Here is a 23111-nt window from a genome sequence, read left to right on the forward strand (position 1 = left end):
CAGCCTTTGAGCCAAACACAGCATCTGAAGTATGGGAGAATCACTTCCAGGCACTAAACAGTATTAAGGAAGCTGTAACCGCTAGCGCTGAACCTTTAATAACATTCTCTGAGCTCGCCCAGGAGAAGGTGACAGGGATTACCATGTCCGAAGTCCTAAATGCAATCAACAATCCCCCTTTCAATAAAGCGCCAAGTTTAGATAAACTACCGGAGGATCTCTTCTAGGGGAAACCAAAAATGTGGGTACCGTGCCTATGGGCCTTATTCAATGCCATTATGAATGGCATGGACCCCCTAATACCTGGCTTGGAGCAGAAATTGTCCCAGTCCTTGAAAAGGGTTCACCACTTCTAACTACTAATTATAGGCCGATCAGTTTGACTGACGTTATCCAGAAACTCTGTGCACGGGTACCTCTTGATTGCCTTCAGGCATGGATGGGAGAACAAGAGATTCTGAGCCCCTATCAAGCCAGGAAAAACACCTTTACCTTGGACCAGATATTTAGACTCCAACTTCTTTTCTGGAAAACGGTGACAATAGAGGTTGGCAGTCTCTATTTAATATTTGTAGATCTGAAGTCTGCTTCTGCTCCCGTACCAAGGGGCAAACTATGGGATGTACTTAGAGATATGGGGATTCCCCCCTACCTCCTTAGTATTCTTATGAGGCTCCATGTAGGTAAGTTTGCCCAAGTAAGGTATGGGAAACATAGTAATTTAACCACCCGCTTTTTGGTCAACAAAGGGGTACGGCAGGGTTGCGCCTTTTCACCTACCTTATTTTATTTATTAATGCACTCGTTGACCAACTTAGAAAAATCAAGAACAATGATGCCCCTAGATTAACATCTGGCAAGGTGCCAGCGATGATGTTTGCTGATGACACCCTTCTACTCTTTATGTCGCTTATGGGAATACAGCGGATTCTTGATAGCTTTGTTGCCATCTGTAAAACTGCGAGGTTGAAAATCAATACATTGAAGACCAAATTTATGGTTTTAAATACTGCCAATAAGTATTGCACTAACCCCCTTCTGAACGGCACCAGGCTTGAAAGAGTGTTGGTCTTTGAATATTTAGGTATCACCTTGACAGAATACCTTGAATGGGGGCCACAAATGACTAAAGCAAGCCTTAAGCTTGCTCAGACAGTAGGAGGTCTTGCAAAACTATATAGAACTTCTACATTCAAACCAGCTGGGCCTATACTTGAAATGTACAAATGCACAAGCAAGGGGTGCTGCACTAAATGGGGCAGAACTATGGGGGCATTGCTCCACTACCAGTTTGACCATGGTAGAGAATAATTTCATGAGGCAGTTGCCAGGTCTCCCCCCAGTACCCTCGCACCCCATTACGACTGCATCTGGGCATTAGGCCCATTACCGAAGAGATTGCCCATAGACCCGTATCTTTCTGGCGGAGATTGTGGGCAACCCCAATACTGGCCACTTATCTATCTGAGCTCAAAGAATTGTTGTCTCTCGGGCACCAGCAAAATACCTTAGCTTGTATATATACACAGGCTGCCTGTAACAAACTGGGTAAATCAGGTCTATGGTGCACTTCTGAGGTATTGTGCCCTCTAATCTCGTGGATGGAATTGGTCAAATCCTTTAGGAGATACAAACTTGCAAACATTCAGGAAAGCTTGTCTTACGGCAATTTGACAGCCAAATTCTTATTAATTAAAAGCGAGTATACTATGGAATATTTACAGGATGAGAACCAACCAATTCTGGCAAGGAAACTGTATGTACAGTTCAAACTTGGTATTCTACCGCTCCGTGCCTTTTCAAATAAATGGTCCAAACCTCAACCTGGTGGATGTCCTGCCTGTAGTTATAAGAAAGAGACAGAGCTACATGTTCTTTTTTTCTGCCCTGGCTATTTATTACCCGGGCAGCGCTGTCTCATTCAACTTTGCAAGTATCTAGGCTACGTACATTGTGCAGAGGCACTTTGAGTTCTAAAGTATGACAACCAGGCCCCCATCGTCTTCGCTGTATCTCATTTCCTAATCTTAATTTTGCATGCACAGTGGATCTTTTTAAAGTAGCAACCACGGTCCTAGCAACTTACGATTCCATTCTTTTTATCCTTTTATTTATTCTTCCAATTTTAATTGTTTTATGAATAATATCTATTGATGAATTACATTTTTTAAACATGTGATTGTACTGTATCATATCATACGACCAGGACTTTGCTTAGGAAGATTTGAATATGCACTTTATAATGGCTAAAAGCTCTTAATTGTATAGTTCCTTTTAATGGTATATGAATTAACTATGTTATATACTATTTATGATCTATTTGTGTATATCCCCTTTTATGAATTTGTATGGTTATGTACTTTTATGGTTTATGATACCGAAATAAGGTTTTAGAAGGTTTTCTTTTGCAAATGCACTGCTCTCATTGTTTTGTTTCTCCATTTACAATAGGAGGTAGGTGAATAATAAACAAACCTGCAAAAGCATAGCCATACGTGTCCAATATCTAAATGCTTATTTCCTGCCAATTCAGAATATTGAACTAGTCTATGATGGTGAGTGAAAGGAACCTGAAAAATAATACTAAGCAAGAACTTGGGTCAATGGTAAACTAGTGAAGAAAGACACGCCAAAGAGCTTTGGAGAAACTGCAGGAACAATAAAGCCTTGCTGCAAACATGAAACATCTTAAAATCCTATAACCCCTTCTTGAGATGTGAAAATGTATCAGGTTTGCGCCAAGGTATTTTCACCCAGTTTATTGGCGTTACTATAGTTTAGTGCTGTCAACCATACCAACTGACATTACTGATATTCTAATTAAGCTTAATCAGAATCAATATCTATAATGCCTATTCTATTTTAGTGATGTGCAGTCATGCATATTGTCACAATTAAGATAATTGAGTTTCGAATTTTTATATTTCTCCTTCAATCAAAACAACTTTACACACACATATTTTTAAGAATACAACTACCATATTGTATCATGATACCTCTCTTACCGGACACTAGATAACGCTTTCAGGATCATCTTCAAGGAGGGACAAATAGTGTGTTATGATCAAGAAAGAATATTTGAGTCGGTGCACTAAGAAGCTGCATAAATAGAGGTTCTAGGCCAACATTAAGTCTCGGAGGGCATAGCAGAGATCAATGTGTGGAAAATAGTTTAGGATTACTCGACTAATCACAGTGGCACAGATCACGATTTTACCAAACATCTAAGAGCGGCATATTCATATTTGAAAAGGAAATATCACCGATAGATTTCCAACAAAATAATGATATAATTAATATAGGTATGTGTTTGAAATTTTTACTTCAGTATATAGAAATCAGCAAAATACATATGTGCAGGTATTTTATCCGAACTAAAACCTGGGGAAGTATTAAGAGACAAAACTATATAGATATATATTTTTTAAAACACACATCAGTTGAACAAGAAGAGTAAAAGGATGCCCTAGGGATACACGTTCATTGACTGGCTGGTGCTGGTATTGTGGCTGCTTTCAAGAATACCTTATTTGCCAATGCTAAAGATGGTGCGATCCATCACCTCCAAGATAATCTTATGAATTCTCACATCTAATGGACAAAAAGGATTACATCAACAGAAAATATCAAGATTAATAAAAATGACTGCTTCTCATACTGTTAGATCGATCTGCTATTTTTGATATCCCAGAATCTGCTATTTTTGATATCCCCAACCAATCAATCCTCCTTAACAAGTGGTAAAGGTGTCCACATATTCTAAGCACAGGTTCAAATCCATAAGCTTTTGAGAACAGTCAGCACAACAATGCCTTTCCCAAGCATTCTTAGGTTTCCTGAAAGGATCCAAACTTAGTTTTTGTTTTTAACAAAAAAGATGTAAACTTATCTCCACATTGTCCTATAATAACCAGATCCATGTTTTCAATCTTACACGTAGCAAATCAAGATGATGGCAGAAAAACATTTTGCAACCTCACACAAGTAAACCAAATCTACAAAGTAGTGAAAAGCAGGATGAAAAACATTTAGCTCAGCCTAAAGCAACCAAAAACAGACATGTTAGTTAATTTAAAACCATTGCAGCACTTTACCACATATCCCTGCATGCATCCTTCACAATTGAGGAGACTATTGTGAACATGTAGCCAAGTCCAATAACCAAGGTATTCGTACAATGAGGAAAAGTTACTAGATAATTAATGATTTAAAATTACCTCGAATAATTAATCCTGTAAGCCATTAATAAAAATGTGTTTTTTTCTGCCATAAAGAAAATCTAAAACCGCTACCCAGACCACAATGGGATAACAATTAGACAGCTGCACTTCCCTACACTTAAGAGCTCCTAAAGACCTTTAACAGTCTTAAAGCGGGTGTACTGAACTGGTAACAGGGAGATACAAACATGTGAGCAGATCAAAGACACTCCAAAAACTCCACTGGGAATCAGTAGCATTTACAACCGAATTCATGCTGGTTACCCACCTCTTTCAAGTGCTCTCCAAATCACACTTCTCCCCTCCTTTATAGGTTATGTTGCATAGCAATTAGACTCCTTTGGTGTCATGCATTTTGTAGATGTCAAAATAAACGTTCCTAAAAATGTATGGCAACAACGTTGTTAATTCATTTTAACAACAGCACTATTTTTGTGAAGGTGTAAAGTTTCCTATGTGTCCTATGCCCATGAATTCTATATCACGCTTGGACTGTATTTGCATTTTGATAGCCATGTAAAGAAGAAGGTATAGCTCTCGAGCGAGACTGCTGAGGTCCTCAAAGGCAGTGCATAGCGTTGAATTAATCTCTTCCCAAATTAGGCCATTTAGATTCTCTGCCCTGTAGCAGTGGCTTCTTGGGACTCATGATTCAGAACTCCTGTCTCATATGGGGACCACTGGAATATCCCCTGAATGTAGGCAACAGTAATTTTGATCTCTACTCACTATTCTGGTCTAGCAATTGTTGTTGGACGCAAGTCTGAATGCATATGTCTAGCTAGCAGGCCAATTGCACAACTAATTCAATTGGTGCAGTATATGCACCTAGATTTGTAAAAGTGGGAATGCCCGTATTTTAATATTTGTTACCACATTACTTTTGGCGAGCCATAGGTATCCAGAGATTTCAATGAGGTTTTGAAGACTAAAGAGCCCATCTATAGTCAGCCCTCTCCAGCAATATCAGCTTAATTTTAGTAAATAGATAAGCACTCAGGATTCAAATTTACTTTGCGGTACAAGTGATCTAAGAAACTGCCCTCAATTCCCTCATTGGTTGCATGCATACCTAATGAAAAGCTACTTTTATGGGAACTCCTTTGTTTCTAGCACTCTCCCACCGAAACCCATTAGGTACTGCGATCAACATTGCAGACAGAGAAAACATTCATCAAACTTGGAAAAGGAACATACCGTAGTATGCATTCATGTCTTCGAGGGATGGTAAAACCAGCTCCCTCTTGTGCATAATCTGCAAAACCAGTACAGTTTACAGATATCAAATAAATAATTAACCAACACAGGGGATGCAGGGCTGGTGGCCTAGGTACAGCAATCAACAAAGGTACTTTTTAACCCTTGCCTAGATGGGAGATCACTTCATTATACCACAGAACTTTAAGCAACAATGCAAGATTTGTTTTGACTGTTCACTTTTTTTAAACTGAATTAAAAAACAATTTACGAAAAAAACTATAAAGGTATTTTTATGTACACAAATGTCAATTGCAGGAATACATCAGGCAGTCAATTGCGCAAGGCTGTTTTTGACTATTCATGTGCAACCACATGTCGCATTTAAAATGGACGCAACTCTTACTTTTGCATAATTAGCATGTCAGCGTCACACTTAGGTTTGTAAACTGACAGCAGCTTAGCATATGATTTAAATACAGTCTCTTACTTTCGACACAAACCAGTGTACACATGATCCTTTGTCTGTTGCTTTCACATTGAAATGTCAGCAGTTGTTAACTGACTTAGGCGTTATGCAACTGTTTAGGAAAAATATATATTGGTAGATTAATTAAGTATATATACATTAAAAAGCTCAATTAAAATGCTCTACAAATGTGTGTGAATTTGAAACTGGAAGCTAAAAATTAAGTTGGTAACCTTGGTTTGATTTGTGCATGCAGCACAAGTACAGCAAACAGTATCTATTATGGATGATGGTAGCCTCAAATAAAGCACTGACATTTGCTACTAAATGAGAGCATGTATTAGGAGCAAGAACAAAGTAATATGCTAGAGTCTAGAGTATCACTTCTTTTAGAAATCAATCCAAATTTTGAAAAGCTACAAATGTCCCATCAAAATTACATTTGTGGTCTGTGAATTAAATATAAGATTTCATAATGTGCTCAAATAAGTAAAATTGCTTACATTGGTGTCCCCACTTCCTGTAGTGATTAAGTGGGGGCCATAGAAATGACATAAGATTAAGAATTGCTGTCAGAGATTATTCTAATGGAACCAAAGTTTGTGTGTGAGACTATTCTTAATATTTAACAAAGCAGTTTTAATATAAAGTTGAGATTTTATTAAATATTTTGTAAAGGTAAATTAGAATATTACCTTTTACCTGTCTGAACCTCAAGTAGTTTAATTAGCATTAGTCTACTGACAGTTGGGACAGTTTGGTATTCCAGTGCTTGACCATAATAATGAGGTATGAGACCTGCTTCAGGGCAGGGACAATAGCCTGGGTGTGGGGGAAGTATGTTTTACATCTTGCAGTAAAGACAGTCAGTTAGCGTGAACCCAGGAACCATTAACTTCACATATCGGAGCAAAATCAACAGGGTAATTAATGTTGTGAAAACAGGAAAGAAAAAATACTGTTTGGTTGGCCTTGGATTTATGCATAGCACTGTGAAACACTTTTGTTAGGATATGTGGAAGCCACAAACCCCTCCCACAGCCACTACGTTGATAAGTCATCCGGGGTTTAGCCACACCCCTGCATACCAAGGTGATGGCTTCTAGATCAGTTTTTGCTGCAACAACTCTAAACAGTTAAGCAGAGAGGACAGGGCTAACAGCCATAAGTGGTAAGTGTTAATGATTTGAGAGTTAAGTGTAAACCTTGAAGAACTTTACCAACAGCTTATTCCACAACACTGACAAATATTGGCTTTTGAAATTTGGAAACATTAGATTAGGCAAAAAAAGGAATTTGGCTATATAATAAGTCTTGGTTTTAAGGTCAATTATAAAATAACAGTTAGATGTTAGGATTGGATAGGTAGAATAGAGTGATGTGTCTGTCTATTGACTTTGGTCTCTACTCCAACATGTGAAATGTACATCAGAAGCCATGGGTCTGTTTAAATCAACTATTCAAATTGGTGATATATGCATCTGCATAAAAAAGTTAGGGGTGCCAGAACAAGTGTAGTAGCACATAGGAATCCAAGCCTTTACATTAGCAAGCTACACTCTCATCCATGTCAGAAGACACTGCGCCACAAGATGCCCAAAATGGGTTAATCAAGGATATTCAAATGCCTGTATTAACTAGTCTCAGCTGGACACACCCTTCAAAGCAATTGCTTGGTAATTTTTACAACCACACCTCTTCAAATGTTTTCATTTCCTTATTATGAGAAAAATTCAATAAAGTAAAATGCTTCATCGATTGCGTATCTTTTGTGAAACCGTAAATTAGCTGTACTCCTCTATGGTGTGCTAACTACTCTTCTCAATACACACACACCAACAACGATGAGAAAAGAACATACTACTGCAAAGCGATATATTTAAGTCTTGGGAGAAGCTTCCAAACTGTAACGAACCACCCTGGTCACAACATGTCCTTGGGAAAGGCAGCAAAAGGTTAAACATAGGTGCTAAATAAATCCACAACATAAACATATCAGGAATACCATAATTATGGTATAATATGATGGAACACACTATTCAAATTTCAAGTTAAAGGATGAGCCCATGCCAATCAAAGGCACGTACATAAGTAAAGCTTGTAATCAATATCTGCCTGCAGGCAACTTAAGTATCTTTAACCCCTTAAGTGCTGCCGTCGGCCAACGGTCGTCACGGGCACTACCTCCCCAGTGCTGCGTGCGACCGCTGGACGTCCAGTTCAGCACCGGATAATGGACAGCGCAGCACTGGGGAGGTTTGTTTACTAGCTTTAAAGGGGTTAAACTAAGTTTCAGTAGCTGCCATTTTTTTCCAAGGTCACTGCCTCGCTGCTGTTGCATTCCCCATGCCTCAATGACTATTATCACCAAGCAAGTGTCAACTTTAAGTCTCCCAATCTGACTTTTCTTTCTTCACTTTTTAACCTCGTTGATTGAAATTAAATTCGAAAGATCGCAGCAAGATACGGAATTACAAGGCACACACATAGGGGGGTTTCCTTTCGAACATCATCAAGTTCAAGTCCATCACATTCTCTGCTCTGCGGGCTCGATGTCCTCTCTGGATTGGCCAAAGAAGGTCGAAAGCTGACATAGGCATGTCTTCTTCCATACCTGCGCCCAGTAATGGTCTGGTAGCCTCCTGCTGGTTTGGGCCAGGCCTGCTTGCCTGCTTCCTGACCCATGGCTGAGGAGAAAGAAAAAAAAGAGGATTGGATGAAAACCGAACAGTATTTCAAAGCAAACAAGCATTCACAAAATTAATGGAACTGGCATGGGCAAGCCAATGATTTTTTTAAATGTATTTTTATTTTTCACAAACATATGCAATAAACCTCAAAGTAAAACCAGAATTTGAAAATCGTGCTGTCTAAATGTGGCATGCATGTTTGTAAAAACCAAAATAAGTAAAAAAATAAAAAAATACAATATATTTAAAAAAAATAAGAAATGTATTTTTTATTTTTACTTTATTTATTCAAATTTTTTTTTTATTTATTGAGTTTTGAACAGTGCAAACCTGACCAGAGGGCATAAGAGCACTTCATAGAGTGAGCACAATTAGTGATGAGGTATACAAGGAATTGCATAAGCAGCAACTAAATAAGATACATTTGGAGTAAATAATGGTACATGGTGACAGTGACTAGGTATACAAGGACATTTCGGAAAGTTGCAGATACAATTTTGAGGTAGTTACGGTACACATGCATACATAGTGCTTTACAGAGCACAGTGACAATTGTACGAGATTAAAGGAGGGGTACATCGAAAAGTAAACGGTAAAAGTAAAACGGTAATAACAAGATGGATAGTAGTACAAATGGACTGTGTAGTTCTGGGGTAGCTGGGGTAAGGCCTCATGAGGACGGGGGGACTTGGAGGCACAGTTTTCCCCAGGGTGGTGCTGCACAGATTTTTTCAGAGGGTGCGGGGAGGCTGCCCGCAGGCTTGTCAGGTGCTTCAGTTATGTGTTGAAGAGTAGAAGCTTCAATTTCTTTTTGAAGTGAGGGAAGAATTGATTTTCAAGCAGTTCCAGATTCTACGAGCATTCCCAGAGAAAGAGAGTGTGCGAGATTTCTGTCTTAAATTTTGGAGGAATCAGACTAGACTGTTAGAGCTTTCTAAAGGTCTCTTTTGACAGGCTTTTGAAAATTCAATTGTGAGGTAGATTGGTTTTGCAGTGTAGCGTGCTTTGTGAGTTATGCAGGGAGTTTTTAGCATGGCCCTTGCCTCGACTGGAAGCCAGTTCAGTTGCTTTAGGGTGGGGGTGATGTGGTCAAAGAGCCTTTACCCAGATATAAGTCTATCTAGTCGGGGGGCGTGGCCAAGAGTCGAACATGGTGGACGTGTAGTCCCTGAGCTCCGTCCTCAGCCCTGAATACGAGCAATTTATCCTGTCATCCCTGCCTGCAGCCCACCTGAAACCTGTACTCGAAGCCTCCGAGAGCAAGCGGGTGCAGCGGTGAGGTGCTGCTCCCCCGCACCACGCCGGAACAGCGGCATGACCGTGGTGCCTATTGCGGCCTGCGGCGCAGCGTGAAGCCTCGGCCTCAGTTGAGTGGCCTGCCCGACCTGCTCCCGGCCGCTGCCGCGTACCGGTCGGGACCCCGGACCGGAAGTGAGCCGCGACTCCTGCCGAGACACCGGGATGCGGAGAGAGGTCCCTGCTCTGCCTGTGGCCCCGCTGCCTCCCTCCAAACTGCTTTAACCCCTAGCCGGCTTGCCCTGTCACGGGCCCGCCCGGGACGCGGGGCCTCCCTGGACCAGCTCACAGCCCGCCCGCGTCAGCGGCGGAGTCCACGCCACCAACGACACAGGTGAGGTCAGCGGGACGGGTGGAGCGTGTAACCCGCCATCGGCGCTGTGGGCTCCGCTTCTCTCTGGCTACACCACACGCTACGAGACGGGGGACGGCCCGGCATCGAGGCTACCCTACCAGCGCCATCTTGTCTCCGCACCAGGACCAAGACAGGACCCCGGGGTCTTGCCGTGGCGCCTCGTCTACCCCTAGACCACACGACAACGGGCGGAATACGAGGATCTAACACGGGGTGGCGCGCATCTAAGGCCCGCGTCCCTTACAGTGAGACATAAGCCCAGAGTGTCCGAGCTGATAGTGCCGGCCCACGGTGTGGGAGTGCGCCACGCACTACGGCGCACCACCGCGGCATTGAATACCTGGCTCCTGTTGCGCTCCCGGTCCACAAGGGACCCTACCTTGCTTCATCTGGAACTGTGACCTCCCCCCGCCCACCTTGCACGACCGCGGACACAACAGCCTGCAGAGTCCCCAGCAGTACGCCGACCCACTCTGCAGCGGAGTTACGTTAAGCGGGCCAACGCTGCCCCTGCCGCCTCTGGGGTCTGCACCGCAACACCACCACTGCCTTACTCTAGCACAACGCAGACCCACCACGGTCACTGCCTGCCTCCCTGAGTGGACACTTGCAGGGGTCGCGGCTGACGGCTGCAGCTACTTCAGCGCCACCCTGCTCACGAGGTCAATAGGCAAACACAGGGGCAGAACCCAGGACCAGGGCGCTCCGACGGACATGCAGTCCACGGGCTCCGAGGACCCGCTTGCCTCTTCAAACGCAGACATCATCCCGCCGACCGGAAAGGGATCCCAGGACGCCAAGTTGGACCTTATCCTGAACAAAATACGCGCGACGCGCGAAGCACTGGAATCGCGTATAGACAGTATGGCAACTGGCTTATCTCTACTGCGGGCTGACCATAACAAATTGGCGGAGCGGGTCTCCAAACAGAAGATAGCGCTGAGCGACCTCATACCACAACAGACTGAGCATTCCACGAAGCTGGAGAACGTAGAGAAACAGCTCAGACAACTTTGGGACAGGGTGGACGACGCAGAAGGGCGCGCCCGCCGCAACAACGTCCGCATTCTGGCCATTCCGGAGAGAAGCGAGGGGAGGAATCCCACCCAGTTCGTGGAGGATTGGCTGCGAAAACTGGTGGGCCAGGAAGATCTTACTGCCCTATACAGTGTGGAACGGGCACACAGGATGCCGTCGGGACCTCCTCAACCGGGGTCACCTCCCCGCCCCTTGATTGCACGCCTTCTCCATTATAGAGATCGGGACACTGTTCTAAGAGCGGCTAGAGAGAAGGCGCCGATACGCTTCGAGGATAAGAACATATCAGTATACCCTGATTTCACGCCCACAGTGCAACGAGCCAGGTCCACCTTCATGGGTGTGAAGCGCAAATTGAGAGACAGAAATATGAAATATGCGCTTCTGTTCCCCGCAAGGCTCAAGATACTGCATGACAACAAATCTCACTTCTTCGATTCGCCGGAGGAGGCGGAAGAATGGATGGAAGTCACGCTAACCCCACCGAACTCTCAAGACCCACTCGCAGATCATCGCAGCGGTAGTCACAGGGGCCCACTGGACAGACGGAACGACGCTTCCGATCCCGGACACCACCCTTCACAGGGTACACCGACGACAACGCAACCTTCCAGAGGTCAGGCGGCGGGTCATTCGTCACCGCAGATACGGCTAACAGAGGAGGCGCTGGCCGCACACGATGCGGGAGCAACCGGAGACAGAATCACCGTTACCACCAACACCCACACTGAGGTATCCGGATCAGTGGACAGCCTCCAACTATTCCCAAAGATCACGGCCCAGATGGCAGCGGAGTTCTGAGTGGCAACACGATTGATCCCCTCCAGGTGGTAACGTATGACTGATCCTCTTCTTCAGGTATAGTGGGTTGCATAAGGGCCCATCCTTTCGAGGGCTACCATGCCTATGCGGGCCGTTAAGTGACAGTTATCAGAGGCCTACTACCCCCAGTATGCACACGAACCTAACTGAATTGTGCTCATGTTGGGCACCTTGGTTTGGCTCCCGAGCCCGTTGGCTTGGGGACCTTATTGTTAAGGGGTTACATGCTCGCAAGACACTCTCACCTTGTAGCAAAACGGAACTGACATTGTCACCCAGGTGTTTCACTCTACCGCATCACACAGATGGTTATGGGGCCTCTTAATGTTTACCAAATGTGCACCTGGAATGTGCGGGGCATGGGGTCGGTACACAAACGCCATAGGATTTTGGCTCAACTCAACCGCAGGGGGACACAGATTGCTTGCCTCCAGGAGACACATTTGAACAATGCTGAAAACATGAAGCTACGCAAGAAATGGAGAGGGCAACTCTTCGCTACCTCCTATTCCGCGTTCTCCAGGGGGGTGGCGATTTGGCTCCGCAACTCTGTCCCTTTCAAGATGCTGGAACAGAGAATTGATCAGGAAGGACGTTATGTATTTGTGTGGGGGCTGTTGGACGGGGATTCCATTGTATTTGGTTGTGTGTACTCACCGAACACAGGTCAAGCAGAGTTTTTGTTAACTATAAATGGGGTACTTGCGGATTGGGCTGATCACCGCTGGTTAATTGGGGGAGATTTTAATGCTGTGCTTGATGTTACACTGGATAGGTCACACCCCCCCTTGCAGGCCACGGAGAGCAGGAAACAGGCAGACGCTCTAACACGGTGGGCCGAGGGTTGGGATTTGGCGGACGCATGGCGCAGCGCGCACTCACAAGAGAGAATATACCTTTTTCTCCCCACCCCACCAGCTCCACACCAGGATCGACCATGTCTTCTGCTCCCGCTCCCTCACAGACTCAATTGTTCAGACCCAACACATGGGGAAAACTCTATCCGATCACAACCCCGTCGAGCTCAATTGGCAGTGGGGCAGGCGGCTGGCCCCCATCCCGACCTGGAGACTGTCTCCGGATCTCCTTGAAGACCTGGTCTTCCGGTCGTCCCTGTCCGACACTATAGAAACCTACTTCTCCACAAATGTGAACACAGCCAGCACCCGTCAGATAGAATGGGACGCTTTCAAAGTCTGTCTCAGGGGGGCGGCAATGACCACCCGAGTGGGCAGGAAGCAGGAGGTGATCAGGCAATTGAAGGAAGAGCGGGGCTCACTGGCGTCCCTGGAGAATGAGGCAGCGGGCACAAATGCACCTTTCACGCCACTGCGGGAGGCCCACATTAGACATGCAGAGCTGCTGGAAGACCTGAGGCTCCTAGACTACAGAGAATACACGAATAGACAGCATACACAAGCAGACAGGGCCGGTCCCCTACTAGCCCGCCTCCTACGTGATTCCCCAGTTTGCCACCCGATCCTGGAAATACTGGACCAGACAGGCAACCCGACTTCCACCCAATTAGGGATTAATACGGCGTTCAAGGACTATTATACCGCGCTGTACAGCCCCCCCCAGCCCCTGTCAGAGACTGCGTTCGAGGCCTTCCTGAGGGACCTAGACCTCCCCCAACTCACCGACAGGCAATGCAAAGACCTGAAGCGCAACATCTCAGTAGTGGAAATTAGGCAAGCAATACGAGCTCTCCCGAAGAGCAAGGCTCCCGGAACGGATGGCCTACTGGCCGAATTCTATGCAACGTTCCTTGATCTCCTGGCCCCACGGTTACACTCTGTTTATTTGGAAGCTCTACGGACAGCCTCCCTGCCACAATCATCCATGCAAGCGTTGATCACATCCCTCTTAAAGCCTGGCAAAGACGGTCTGCAGTTGGCCGATTACAGACCCCTGTCCCTCCTCAATACTGACTCCAAGATCTTGAGCAAAGTGCTGGCGTCGAGACTCGTGCAGTTCATACCACAACTGATCCATCCGGACCAATGTGGTTTTGTACCGGGCCGCAATACGGCCATGAATCTCAGGCGCTTGGCTCAGCTGATGCTCGGCGACCAAGTGGGCACGAGCTCGGAGGGCTGCATTTCACTGGATCTGAAGCTGGCGTTCGATTCCCTTAGATGGGACTATATGTTTGCCACACTGGTAAAGTTTGGGATACCACCCGAATTCATTGCCTGGGTCAGATTACTTTACACCCTCCCCACGGCTAGAGTGCGTACCTCCAGCCACATCTCGGGACCCATAGCTATAGCGAGGGGCACCCGACAGGGTTGCCCGCTCTCCCCACTCCTATTTATCCTCGCCCTCGAACCCATGCTCTGTAAGCTCAGGACACTGGCCCCCCGCTGTGGTGTTCAGAGGCACGGGACGGCGCACATTGTGTCCGCTTACGCAGATGACATTATATTATATCTCCGGGATTTACGGGGCGACTTGAGCCCTATACCCCAAATATTTGAAGACTTCAGGGCAATCTCTGGCCTCACCATCAGCGAATCTAAGTCCTATGGTTTCGCCTTTGTGACCACGGGCCTATCTACTCCTCTACCCTTCGCCCCCCCACGAATTCCAGATGGCGGATACCACCTTCCGATACCTTGGGATACACATCTACAGGGAGGCAGACATGATGATAGACGGCAACCTTGGGAGGGCCATTAGAGCACTGAAGACACAGATTCAGTTCTGGCTAACACTGCCCCTCTCAATAGCCGGCAGAGTGGCGATCTCTAAGATGGTGATGCTTCCCCGCCTCATTTACCACTTCACCAATCTGCCGTTCCTGATCCCAGCAGCGACATTTAATACTCTTGACACACTACTTACGGAACTTGTATGGGGGCACGGGCGAAGACGCATAGGCCTCGCTAAACTACAACTCCCCTCCGACTCCGGTGGTATGGGCCTACCGGACTTTAGGGCTTATAACTATGCGTGCCAACTGCAATGGCTGGCCTACTGGGTGGCGGGACGCAATCTTCACGAGATCAATGTATCAGAGGATGAACATGCCAAAGGGAGGGTACACACATTGCTTTTACCCAATTCGGATCTACCGAGAGACGCCCCACCACTCCTCCGGCTGGCAGTGACGTACTGGCGGAAGGCATTAAGGTACACGTCCCCCAAGACATCTTATTCCCCCACGATCCCACTCTTGGGTATCCCACTGGGCTCGGGAACACTCACGACGAACAAACTGGTGCCCTGGCACGACGCGGGGGTGTCGCATGTGGGTGACCGGTTTGCAGAGGGGCACCTATTATCCTTTGAAGACTTTAGGGCTGCGCATGGCGTTCCTAGGGGCTCATTCCTCTTGCACGCTGGCCTTCGCCATTATATCGCGCACAAGTGGTCACCTGAGGGACAAGAGCCTGTTACAAACCCCCTCATAGCAATGCACTACCTCATGGGCACGGGCGGCCATCTGACCAAATGGCTCACTTCTAGCATCAAAAAGGGGAGGGCTATCACACTGTCACCGCTCCGGGCGACGTGGGAGAGGGATATTGGCAGGCCCCTGAGAGACAAAGAGTGGGAGCGTATCCTTCAGTTTCCCAGTAAGGTAGCTAGAAACCCCAAGTTTAAGTTTATTCAATTGATGTTGCTACACAGAGCCTACCTGACACCACACCGCATACATAGGATGTTCCCTGACGCGGATGGCAACTGCCCCCGATGTGACGCTGACGACGCATCGCTACTACACACGCTATGGCAATGCCCTAAATTGGGCTATTATTGGACCACTGTCCATGACTCGCTCGAGAGGGCTGGTGCCCTGTCCCGATCACCTACACCAGAACATACACTGTTAGGGCTAGGATCGCCAACACGCACTAGAACCGTGGCGACACGTTTTACAGACATGGCCCTATTAATAGCGAAGCAAGCAATCACGATGAGGTGGAAGTCATCCAAACCACCTGACCCTGAACTATGGAAAGCAGAGGTGCTGCGGTGGAGCAAAGCAGAAGGCGAGGCATTACAGCGAGAGGAACGCAGAGGTCTCCGAAAAACACAGATCTCACTAGATTGGTTTGCCACGGTGGGAGCGTTTGAGACGGGGGATGACGGGGATGATGGGGATACACATGACTCACCAAGTATGGGATGACCGTGTTCAGACCTAGTCCTTTCACAAACCTTCACGAACTAAGGTGCACTGTGATGGGGTACGGGGAAGCCCGAACCATCGACCATTTTACCTCAGCCTACCTGTGTGTATAGACGAGATTACATGTCAAAATGTCACGGGTGACCCAGACGTAAATACTATGATTATACACATAATGAGAGAGTGTTGGGAGGGATTCTTGAGGGTGGAGGGGGGGTTCGGGAATGACATGGGATTGTTCAGTTAATATGGTTCCGGACAACATAACGAAAAATCGATGATACTATGTACTTATATGTTTTTGAGCAAGCACATGCATGTACCATCCTGATTACTATTGCGCTCCAATATATATGTAACTGCTCTACTTACTATGCTAATAAACAGATTTTTCAACAAAAAAAAGTCTATCTAGTCGACTGTAACTGTCAATGGGGCTAGGCAGGATTTGGGGGCACCCGCCACCATTGCTTTGCCATAACTCACAGCTTGGGTAGGACTAAGGTTTGCACCACAGTCCTTAGGTCTTCAATCGGGATGAAGGGTTTAATTTGTAGGGTTTGTCAGCATGTAAAATGTCCTTTTTGCTGAGGCATTAATATGGTCTTTCATGCTTCGGTAGCGGTCAAGTGGAATCCCCAGGAATTTAACAGAGTTGGAGATGGACAGTTTAAAGTTTAATGGCGTGAGGTTGCCGAGACAGCTGTCTACGTGGTAAGGATTTTTCTTTAGGATGAATGAGGAGTTCAGCTTTGTTGGGGTTGTGTTTCAGGTGGATGCTGGTCTGCCAAGATTGAACTGTGAGGAGTATGTTATTTAGGTGCTGGATGTCTGACTGACCAGATTTTCACGTAGAGTTGGGTGTCATCTGTATACAGATAGTAAGCTAGTCTAGCTTGATTCAGGATCATAGCAAGGAATTTCTAAATAGGAGGTTGAATAGTGTAGGAGTCAGGACTGACACTTGGGGGATTCCTGGTGCTGTTTCTGAAGTGGAGTGGTTGAACTGGATTAGCTGAGAGCGCTAGCTTAGAAAGGAGGTGAACCACTGAAGGACAGTCCCGTTGATGCCTACACATTGAGAAGGTGTTTAAGTGGATGTCATGGTTGACAGTGTCTAAGGCAGCGAAGAGGTCTAGGAGGCAGGTCCAGACGTCGTCCAAAGATCTGTGTAGGTCATCGATGATGTTTAGTATAGCAGTCTGTGGACTGCAGCCTTGCCTGAACTCAGATTGGAAGGTGTCAAGCAGGTTGTACTTTTTAATGTGGGTGTTTAGTTGAGAAAGCACACATTTTTCAATGGTTTTAAAATCAAAGACAATCATAGATTGGCCTTTCAGCCCTGACAAAGCGGATTATATTTAGGCGAATGGTCATGTGCACAAGCAAAATGCTACAACTCACATTCAAGAGACACAATGGCTGTGTGTAACGGTAACAGCAAAAGGCAATTCTATCTTACTAAGTTAACTAGATGAATCCAAATCCTTGTGGCAAGTCCATGAGATGAGAAACGTAAAAAAACTTGCAGACATCTCTATTTAACAGACACAATGTTCAATCGTACCAAACTCAAAAGGTTAGCCCACATTTACTGTAAACACTACAAAGACATACACATCAACAGAAAAAACTTTGCCCCAGCTTAACTGGAATCATGGAAAGATGTTCCCTATATTTTCTAGCAAGTATATGCACCATTTGCAGTATGATAAGAAACTATTCCATCAACCTGACCCTCTTGTGATAGTTTATGTGAAAGGCTGGATTCAAATTGCCTCTTCATCCCGCCTACTCTTCAAGAGATGGCGAGAGCTGATGACAAAACTGCATTATAGCAGCCAGTGAGGTTGCCATTCAGTGAATAATTGCACTCCTCGTACCTTGAACTAAAGATAATCTTTCACACCATTTAAACACAACAGTTTAACCAATATGGAGGGGGAAGTATTAAGAATTCACCATACCATTGTGTAGGAGGCTAACACAGATTTGACAGACCTTGTCATCTTTTCAATAGCACATTCTGCAGAAGTGAAGAACTGATCAGATCAGCAGAATGGCAAAAATAACTGACAAATAAGTGCTTAAGTCTATTCTCAAGTGATTAGTGTCTGACAACTCAAGACCTGGCTGTTCGAGCAGTAGCGACCCCCCTCCCCCCAAGCGCCTTGAGACCCTTCCGGGTGAGTAGCGCGCTATACAAGTGCTGTGATTGATTGATTGATTGATTGATTGATTGATTGATGTTCTTTGTAAGAAATCGGGTTATTTGTTGAGGGGCACTCCGGCAACAGGCAACTCAGGCAAAAACCATAATCCAGGTCAGGGTGAACCTTCAAACGCACTAAATTAACCTGTGCTTAACCTTCTGGTAGTTTGGCACAAATACAGTCTGCCATAACTTAGCGGCAATGGGTAAAGTATATATGCAGCACACAAACCATAATAAAGTGAACAAGCATTGGCATAGCCAATAGGTCTCGCTTGTGGGACCTTATAAGTATTTAGTTACAAGGATATTGTGCTGCAAAACAAAATACTTATAAGGTCCCACAAGCGAGACCTATTGGCTATGCCAATGCTTGTTTTTTAGTCCCAGCTCTCCCCATTGAGCTGGAGGGCTTCGCCACCGTTTGGCTCCTCTGCCTAGAGCTCGACTCCCCTTCCCCTCTGCAGCTCCAGCCTCAGCTTGCACCGATGCAGGATGCAATTCCAGCCGGTATATGCTGACTCTGCCGGATACAATTGAGGACCCCTGGAAGCCGCGCTGGGCAGCTGCGCGCCTATCCCGTCAAAACTGCAGAGCGGCAAGAGAACACGGTGAGCCCGAGGCCCCCACCACACAAGCCCCGTGTATGACAGAGGGGCTGACGGAGAAGCCCACAAGAGAGCGAGTCACATTTCAGACACCAGAGAGGAGTTAGCTTGTGGCGACACACGGACAGTAAGACAGGGACAGGCATAGATAGGTGGGAAAAGGCAAACAAAAGGAGGAGTGCTGCTACGGGCTGGGGAGGGGGAGGAGAAATGAAAGGAAAGGCTGTGTTTGCGGGGAGAGAGAGGGGAGGTGCTGGTGTGGGAGGGGGGAGGTGCTGGTGTGGGAGGAGTGCTGCTACGGCAACTGCTACGGGCTGGGGAGGGGGAGGAGAAATTAAAGGAAAGGCTGTGTTTGCGGGGAGAGAGAGGGGAGGTGCTGGTGTGGGAGGGGGGAGTTGCTGGTGTGGGAGGAGTGCTGCTAGGGGAGGAGAAGCCCTGGCCGTGAATGCTCGTGCATGTTCACGTGAACTGCAAGAAAACGCCGGGCTGAAAGCCCTTAGTTTGAAGAGGATTTTGCCGACATGAATTCTCGCTCCGCTCGATGCGCATGCGCGCATCGATAGGTCGCGAGACCTAAAAACACAACACAAGAAAAATCCCAAACCAATTTATAAAAAGAAAACAGAAAATGTTACATGAACAACAACAATCTAGGGGGCGTGGTTTGGGCGCCGACGGGAGTGGCGGCGTGAGCTCGGGGCTCCACGCTTGATCCCGCTCTTATCCTGATTAATTACCGATCGGACCCGCGATTCCGGCCCTACCGGCGTCGGACTGGTGAAGGAAGGTGTCGAGGGGCAGCGGGCGACAGCAGATCCTACCTGACGCTGTGCTGAGGTGCCTGGGGAGTGCCTGGGGTCCCACAGCTGTGGCGACCTATGGTGGCGGCTATCACTGGCCTGTGGAAGACTAGGGCCGCCCGCGGCGAACTGACCAAACTGTGCAAGCTGCCCTGAACTAAGGACCGCCGCGGCGGATGACTGGGGGCGGCGTGACCGCCTGCGGGAGGAACGACCCGTGTGAGTCCTGAGCCCTTCGGAGGCAGCGGGTGCTGAATTGATAGGATGGCGGCAACTCCGCCGTAGCGGAGGACGGAAGACGGGAGCTGCGGCGAGCTGCTGGGGACGGGAGCTCCTACTGCGGTCTGCGGTGAGCGACACTACCACCCGGTAAACACGGCGGAAACCTGCAGCAGGATGGCCTGACGCCCCTGGAGGTGTTGCGCATGAGGACAATACCCACAGCGGGGAGGACACATCGGCCGTCCCACCGTGAACTGACGGAGGCCCTACGAGCCGCTCTTGCAGGGAACACAACGGAGGAGGCAACCGCGACACCGAGACACCGAGAGAGCACCTGAAGTGCCGCCTCACGACGAGAGCCCGGGTAAGTGGGGCGTGATGTGCCTGGGGCCCGCACTGCGGAGGTGGTAGCGGGGGGCAGGGGCATTGCGCCCTACGAGCTAGGGTTCGGGTGGGGCTCTGGCGCTGGGAGCCGGGGCTGTGCCCGTGCCCGAATGGACTGCTAAAGCGGTGAATTAACGGGAGGTCTGCTCACGGCCACCTACGGGCATATCAGTGACACTGCGGGAGCCAGTTGGGACCAAGAAAAAGACCACTGAAGGGAACTGGTGGCATACCATAGAAGCGAACTGCGATTGGGGAGGCGCCCTCTACGGCAGGCCTGTAGGCAGAGGGGAGGCCTAGGGCAGGTGATCAAACGCTGGATCGTTGGGGGCCGTGATACCATCAGGGTGGCCACGTTATGTCTGGGGCAGCGTGAACTGTGCGGTAGGGGCACCAGGAGACGGCTGCTACCCTCGTTGGGCGCTGGGACGGTGGATGCCGATGAGACACCATTGCAGGGCCTAGCCTTTTGTGAACTGCTGGGCGAGCGGGAGATCCATGGTGGAGGTGCCTTGGGCCTGCCGGAGTTATATGACATTGCGGCATGCTGGCGCACTGACCCAGGAGGACTGAAGCACCAATTGCTGTGGGCGGTGGTGGCGGACGGTGCTCTGGGGCGTAACATGCACAACACTGGTTTCTGGGGCTGGCAAAGTGCTTTCACAACGGCGGTGGCCTACCTCCCTGCTGCGCAGTGACGCATGGTCTGTGACTTTCCTGCTGGCAGCTGCTCTACCGGACCGGCCCACACGCCCCACTGCCTGACTGAGGCCTCCTGCCTTTAGCAACAGCGCACCAAGGATTTCTCCACTATGGTCAAGCCCAAGGGGAAGGCGGAGGGGACCATGGAAACGGATGCGCAGGACCACCCGGAGCAGGGACCATCAGACCTCCACAAGCAGTTGGGCCGCATTCTGGAGGCTATAGCGGCGACGCGAGAAGCCCTGCAGCAGGATATTGCTCAGGTGGCGACGGGGTTGGGGCTGCTACGGGCTGATCACTCCAAACTGTCTGACAGGGTGAAGGCAACTGAGAACACGCTCCAGGACCTGACTCCGTCCCACGCGGCCCTCGAGGGTAAGATGGCGAATGCACTGGAACGCATACAACTCCTGGAGAAACGGGCTGAAGACTCCGAAAGCAGAAACAGGCGCAATAATGTACGTGTCGTGGGACTGCCGGAGAAAATCGAAGGGGACAACATGATCGGGTACCTTGAGTCCTGGCTACGGACGACGGTGGCGCCCGAGGGCCTCTCCGCTTTCTTTACGCTCGAACGGGCGCATCATATCCCAGCGCGGCCGCCGCGGCCGGGCCTCCCACCACGGCCTGTGGTTGCGAAGCTGCTGCACTATAAGGACAGAGATCTGCTGCTTCAGCGGGCGCGTGATGCTGGGCACTTAACAGTAGGCAACAGCAAGGTAACTCTATTCCCGGACTACACATTCGAGACCCAGAGGCTCCGTGCATCCTTCATGCCGGTCAAGCGGGAACTCAGAAACGAAGGGATTCAGTAATCTTTGCGGTTTCCTGCCAAGCTGAGGATCATAGTTGATGGAACTACGCAGTTCCAGTACGCCAGATGAGGCTTGGGCGTGGATAGAAACCTACAGGGCAGGCACGGACCGCACGAAGCGTCATGAACCGGACTCCCGGAGGGCTCCCCAGGTGCGTAAGTCCCAGCGCATACGTCGGAGACGACAGGGAGCGTAGAAACCATCGTCGACACACGCAGATGCAGAAAGACAAGCGGCCTTGCAGGCGGTGAAGGCGCTCTCTGGGTCACAAAATTCTCATTCTGCACCAGGGACCGAATTGGACGGCCACAAAACATGCTCTGAGACCGAGATGTCGGAAACGGACAGTCTCCGGGGGCCGAAGGTCACACCGCGAACGGCTGATGGAGTATTGGATGCCTGAGTGCGGGAGAAGGTTGCGCTGACGGCTGGACCATGGGAGCACAAAGGGCGGACTAATAATGACACTATGGTTATTTGCTACAGGGTCCGACTGTTGTGTGTTGCATATTGGTTATATGGGATCGCGAATTGCGAGTACCAGGGTCTGGCGTAGCTGCCTGCCGGACCGGAGTCATACCCACACGCGCCCATAAGGCGAATCCGCAGTGACTACTGCGGGGTATAGCTGAGTGTTTTGATTGTTTTTGAGTTTGGATGGGGACTGATAGTTTGATATTGGATCCTGTTCTAGGGGGGTGGATGGGGGGGGAGTTGGGGATGTTGTTCTGCAGGGAGGCTCCTTTGGTGTGGGCAGATGTTCGGATGTAGTCGGGGGGGGGGAGGTGGCTCGTTGCAGATGGGGATGCTACCTGAGCTGATTTCTATGTCCTGGAACGTGTGAGGCTTACACACGATGACGAGACGCTACAAAGTCCACGCATATTTGGTCAGACGGGGGGTGCAGATAGCCTTCCTACAAGAAATTCATCTTACCAAGGCAGAAGGGCAGGCGCTGCAACGCAGATGGCGGGGCCAGGCCTTTGCCACGTCATACTCTGCGTTTGCCAGGGGAGCACTAATTTGGGTGCGGGCTGGGGTCCCCTTTCAGGCCATACAGCATGTTGCGGACCCGGAGGGCAGATATGTGGCTGTAGAGGGGCGACTGCATGGGAGGGACATCACGCTCTGCAGCATATACGC

The 23111-nt window shown here is 48.2% G+C and overlaps 1 protein-coding gene across 2 annotated transcripts in view; it reads right to left on the reverse strand.

Moving 5' to 3' along the window:
- Positions 1-23111, reverse strand: part of PJA2 (praja ring finger ubiquitin ligase 2) — a 206792-nt gene that overhangs the window by 132883 nt on the left and 50798 nt on the right. Inside the window, exons 1-2 of one of the 2 annotated variants that reach the window (XM_078675491.1) lie at positions 8373-8393; positions 5908-5998 (exon numbers count right to left, since the gene is read on the reverse strand). In XM_078675491.1, coding sequence (XP_078531617.1) covers positions 5908-5932 — 25 coding nt within the window. In that variant the 5' untranslated portion in view covers positions 5933-5998; positions 8373-8393. Of the gene's footprint in view, positions 1-5907; positions 5999-8372; positions 8574-23111 lie in introns of those variants that run through there. The other variant, XM_078675490.1, reaches the window with a different exon arrangement.

This window comes from Lissotriton helveticus, chromosome 2_1, assembly GCF_964261635.1.
Source record: "Lissotriton helveticus chromosome 2_1, aLisHel1.1, whole genome shotgun sequence".
NCBI classification, from domain to species: Eukaryota; Metazoa; Chordata; class Amphibia; order Caudata; family Salamandridae; genus Lissotriton; species Lissotriton helveticus.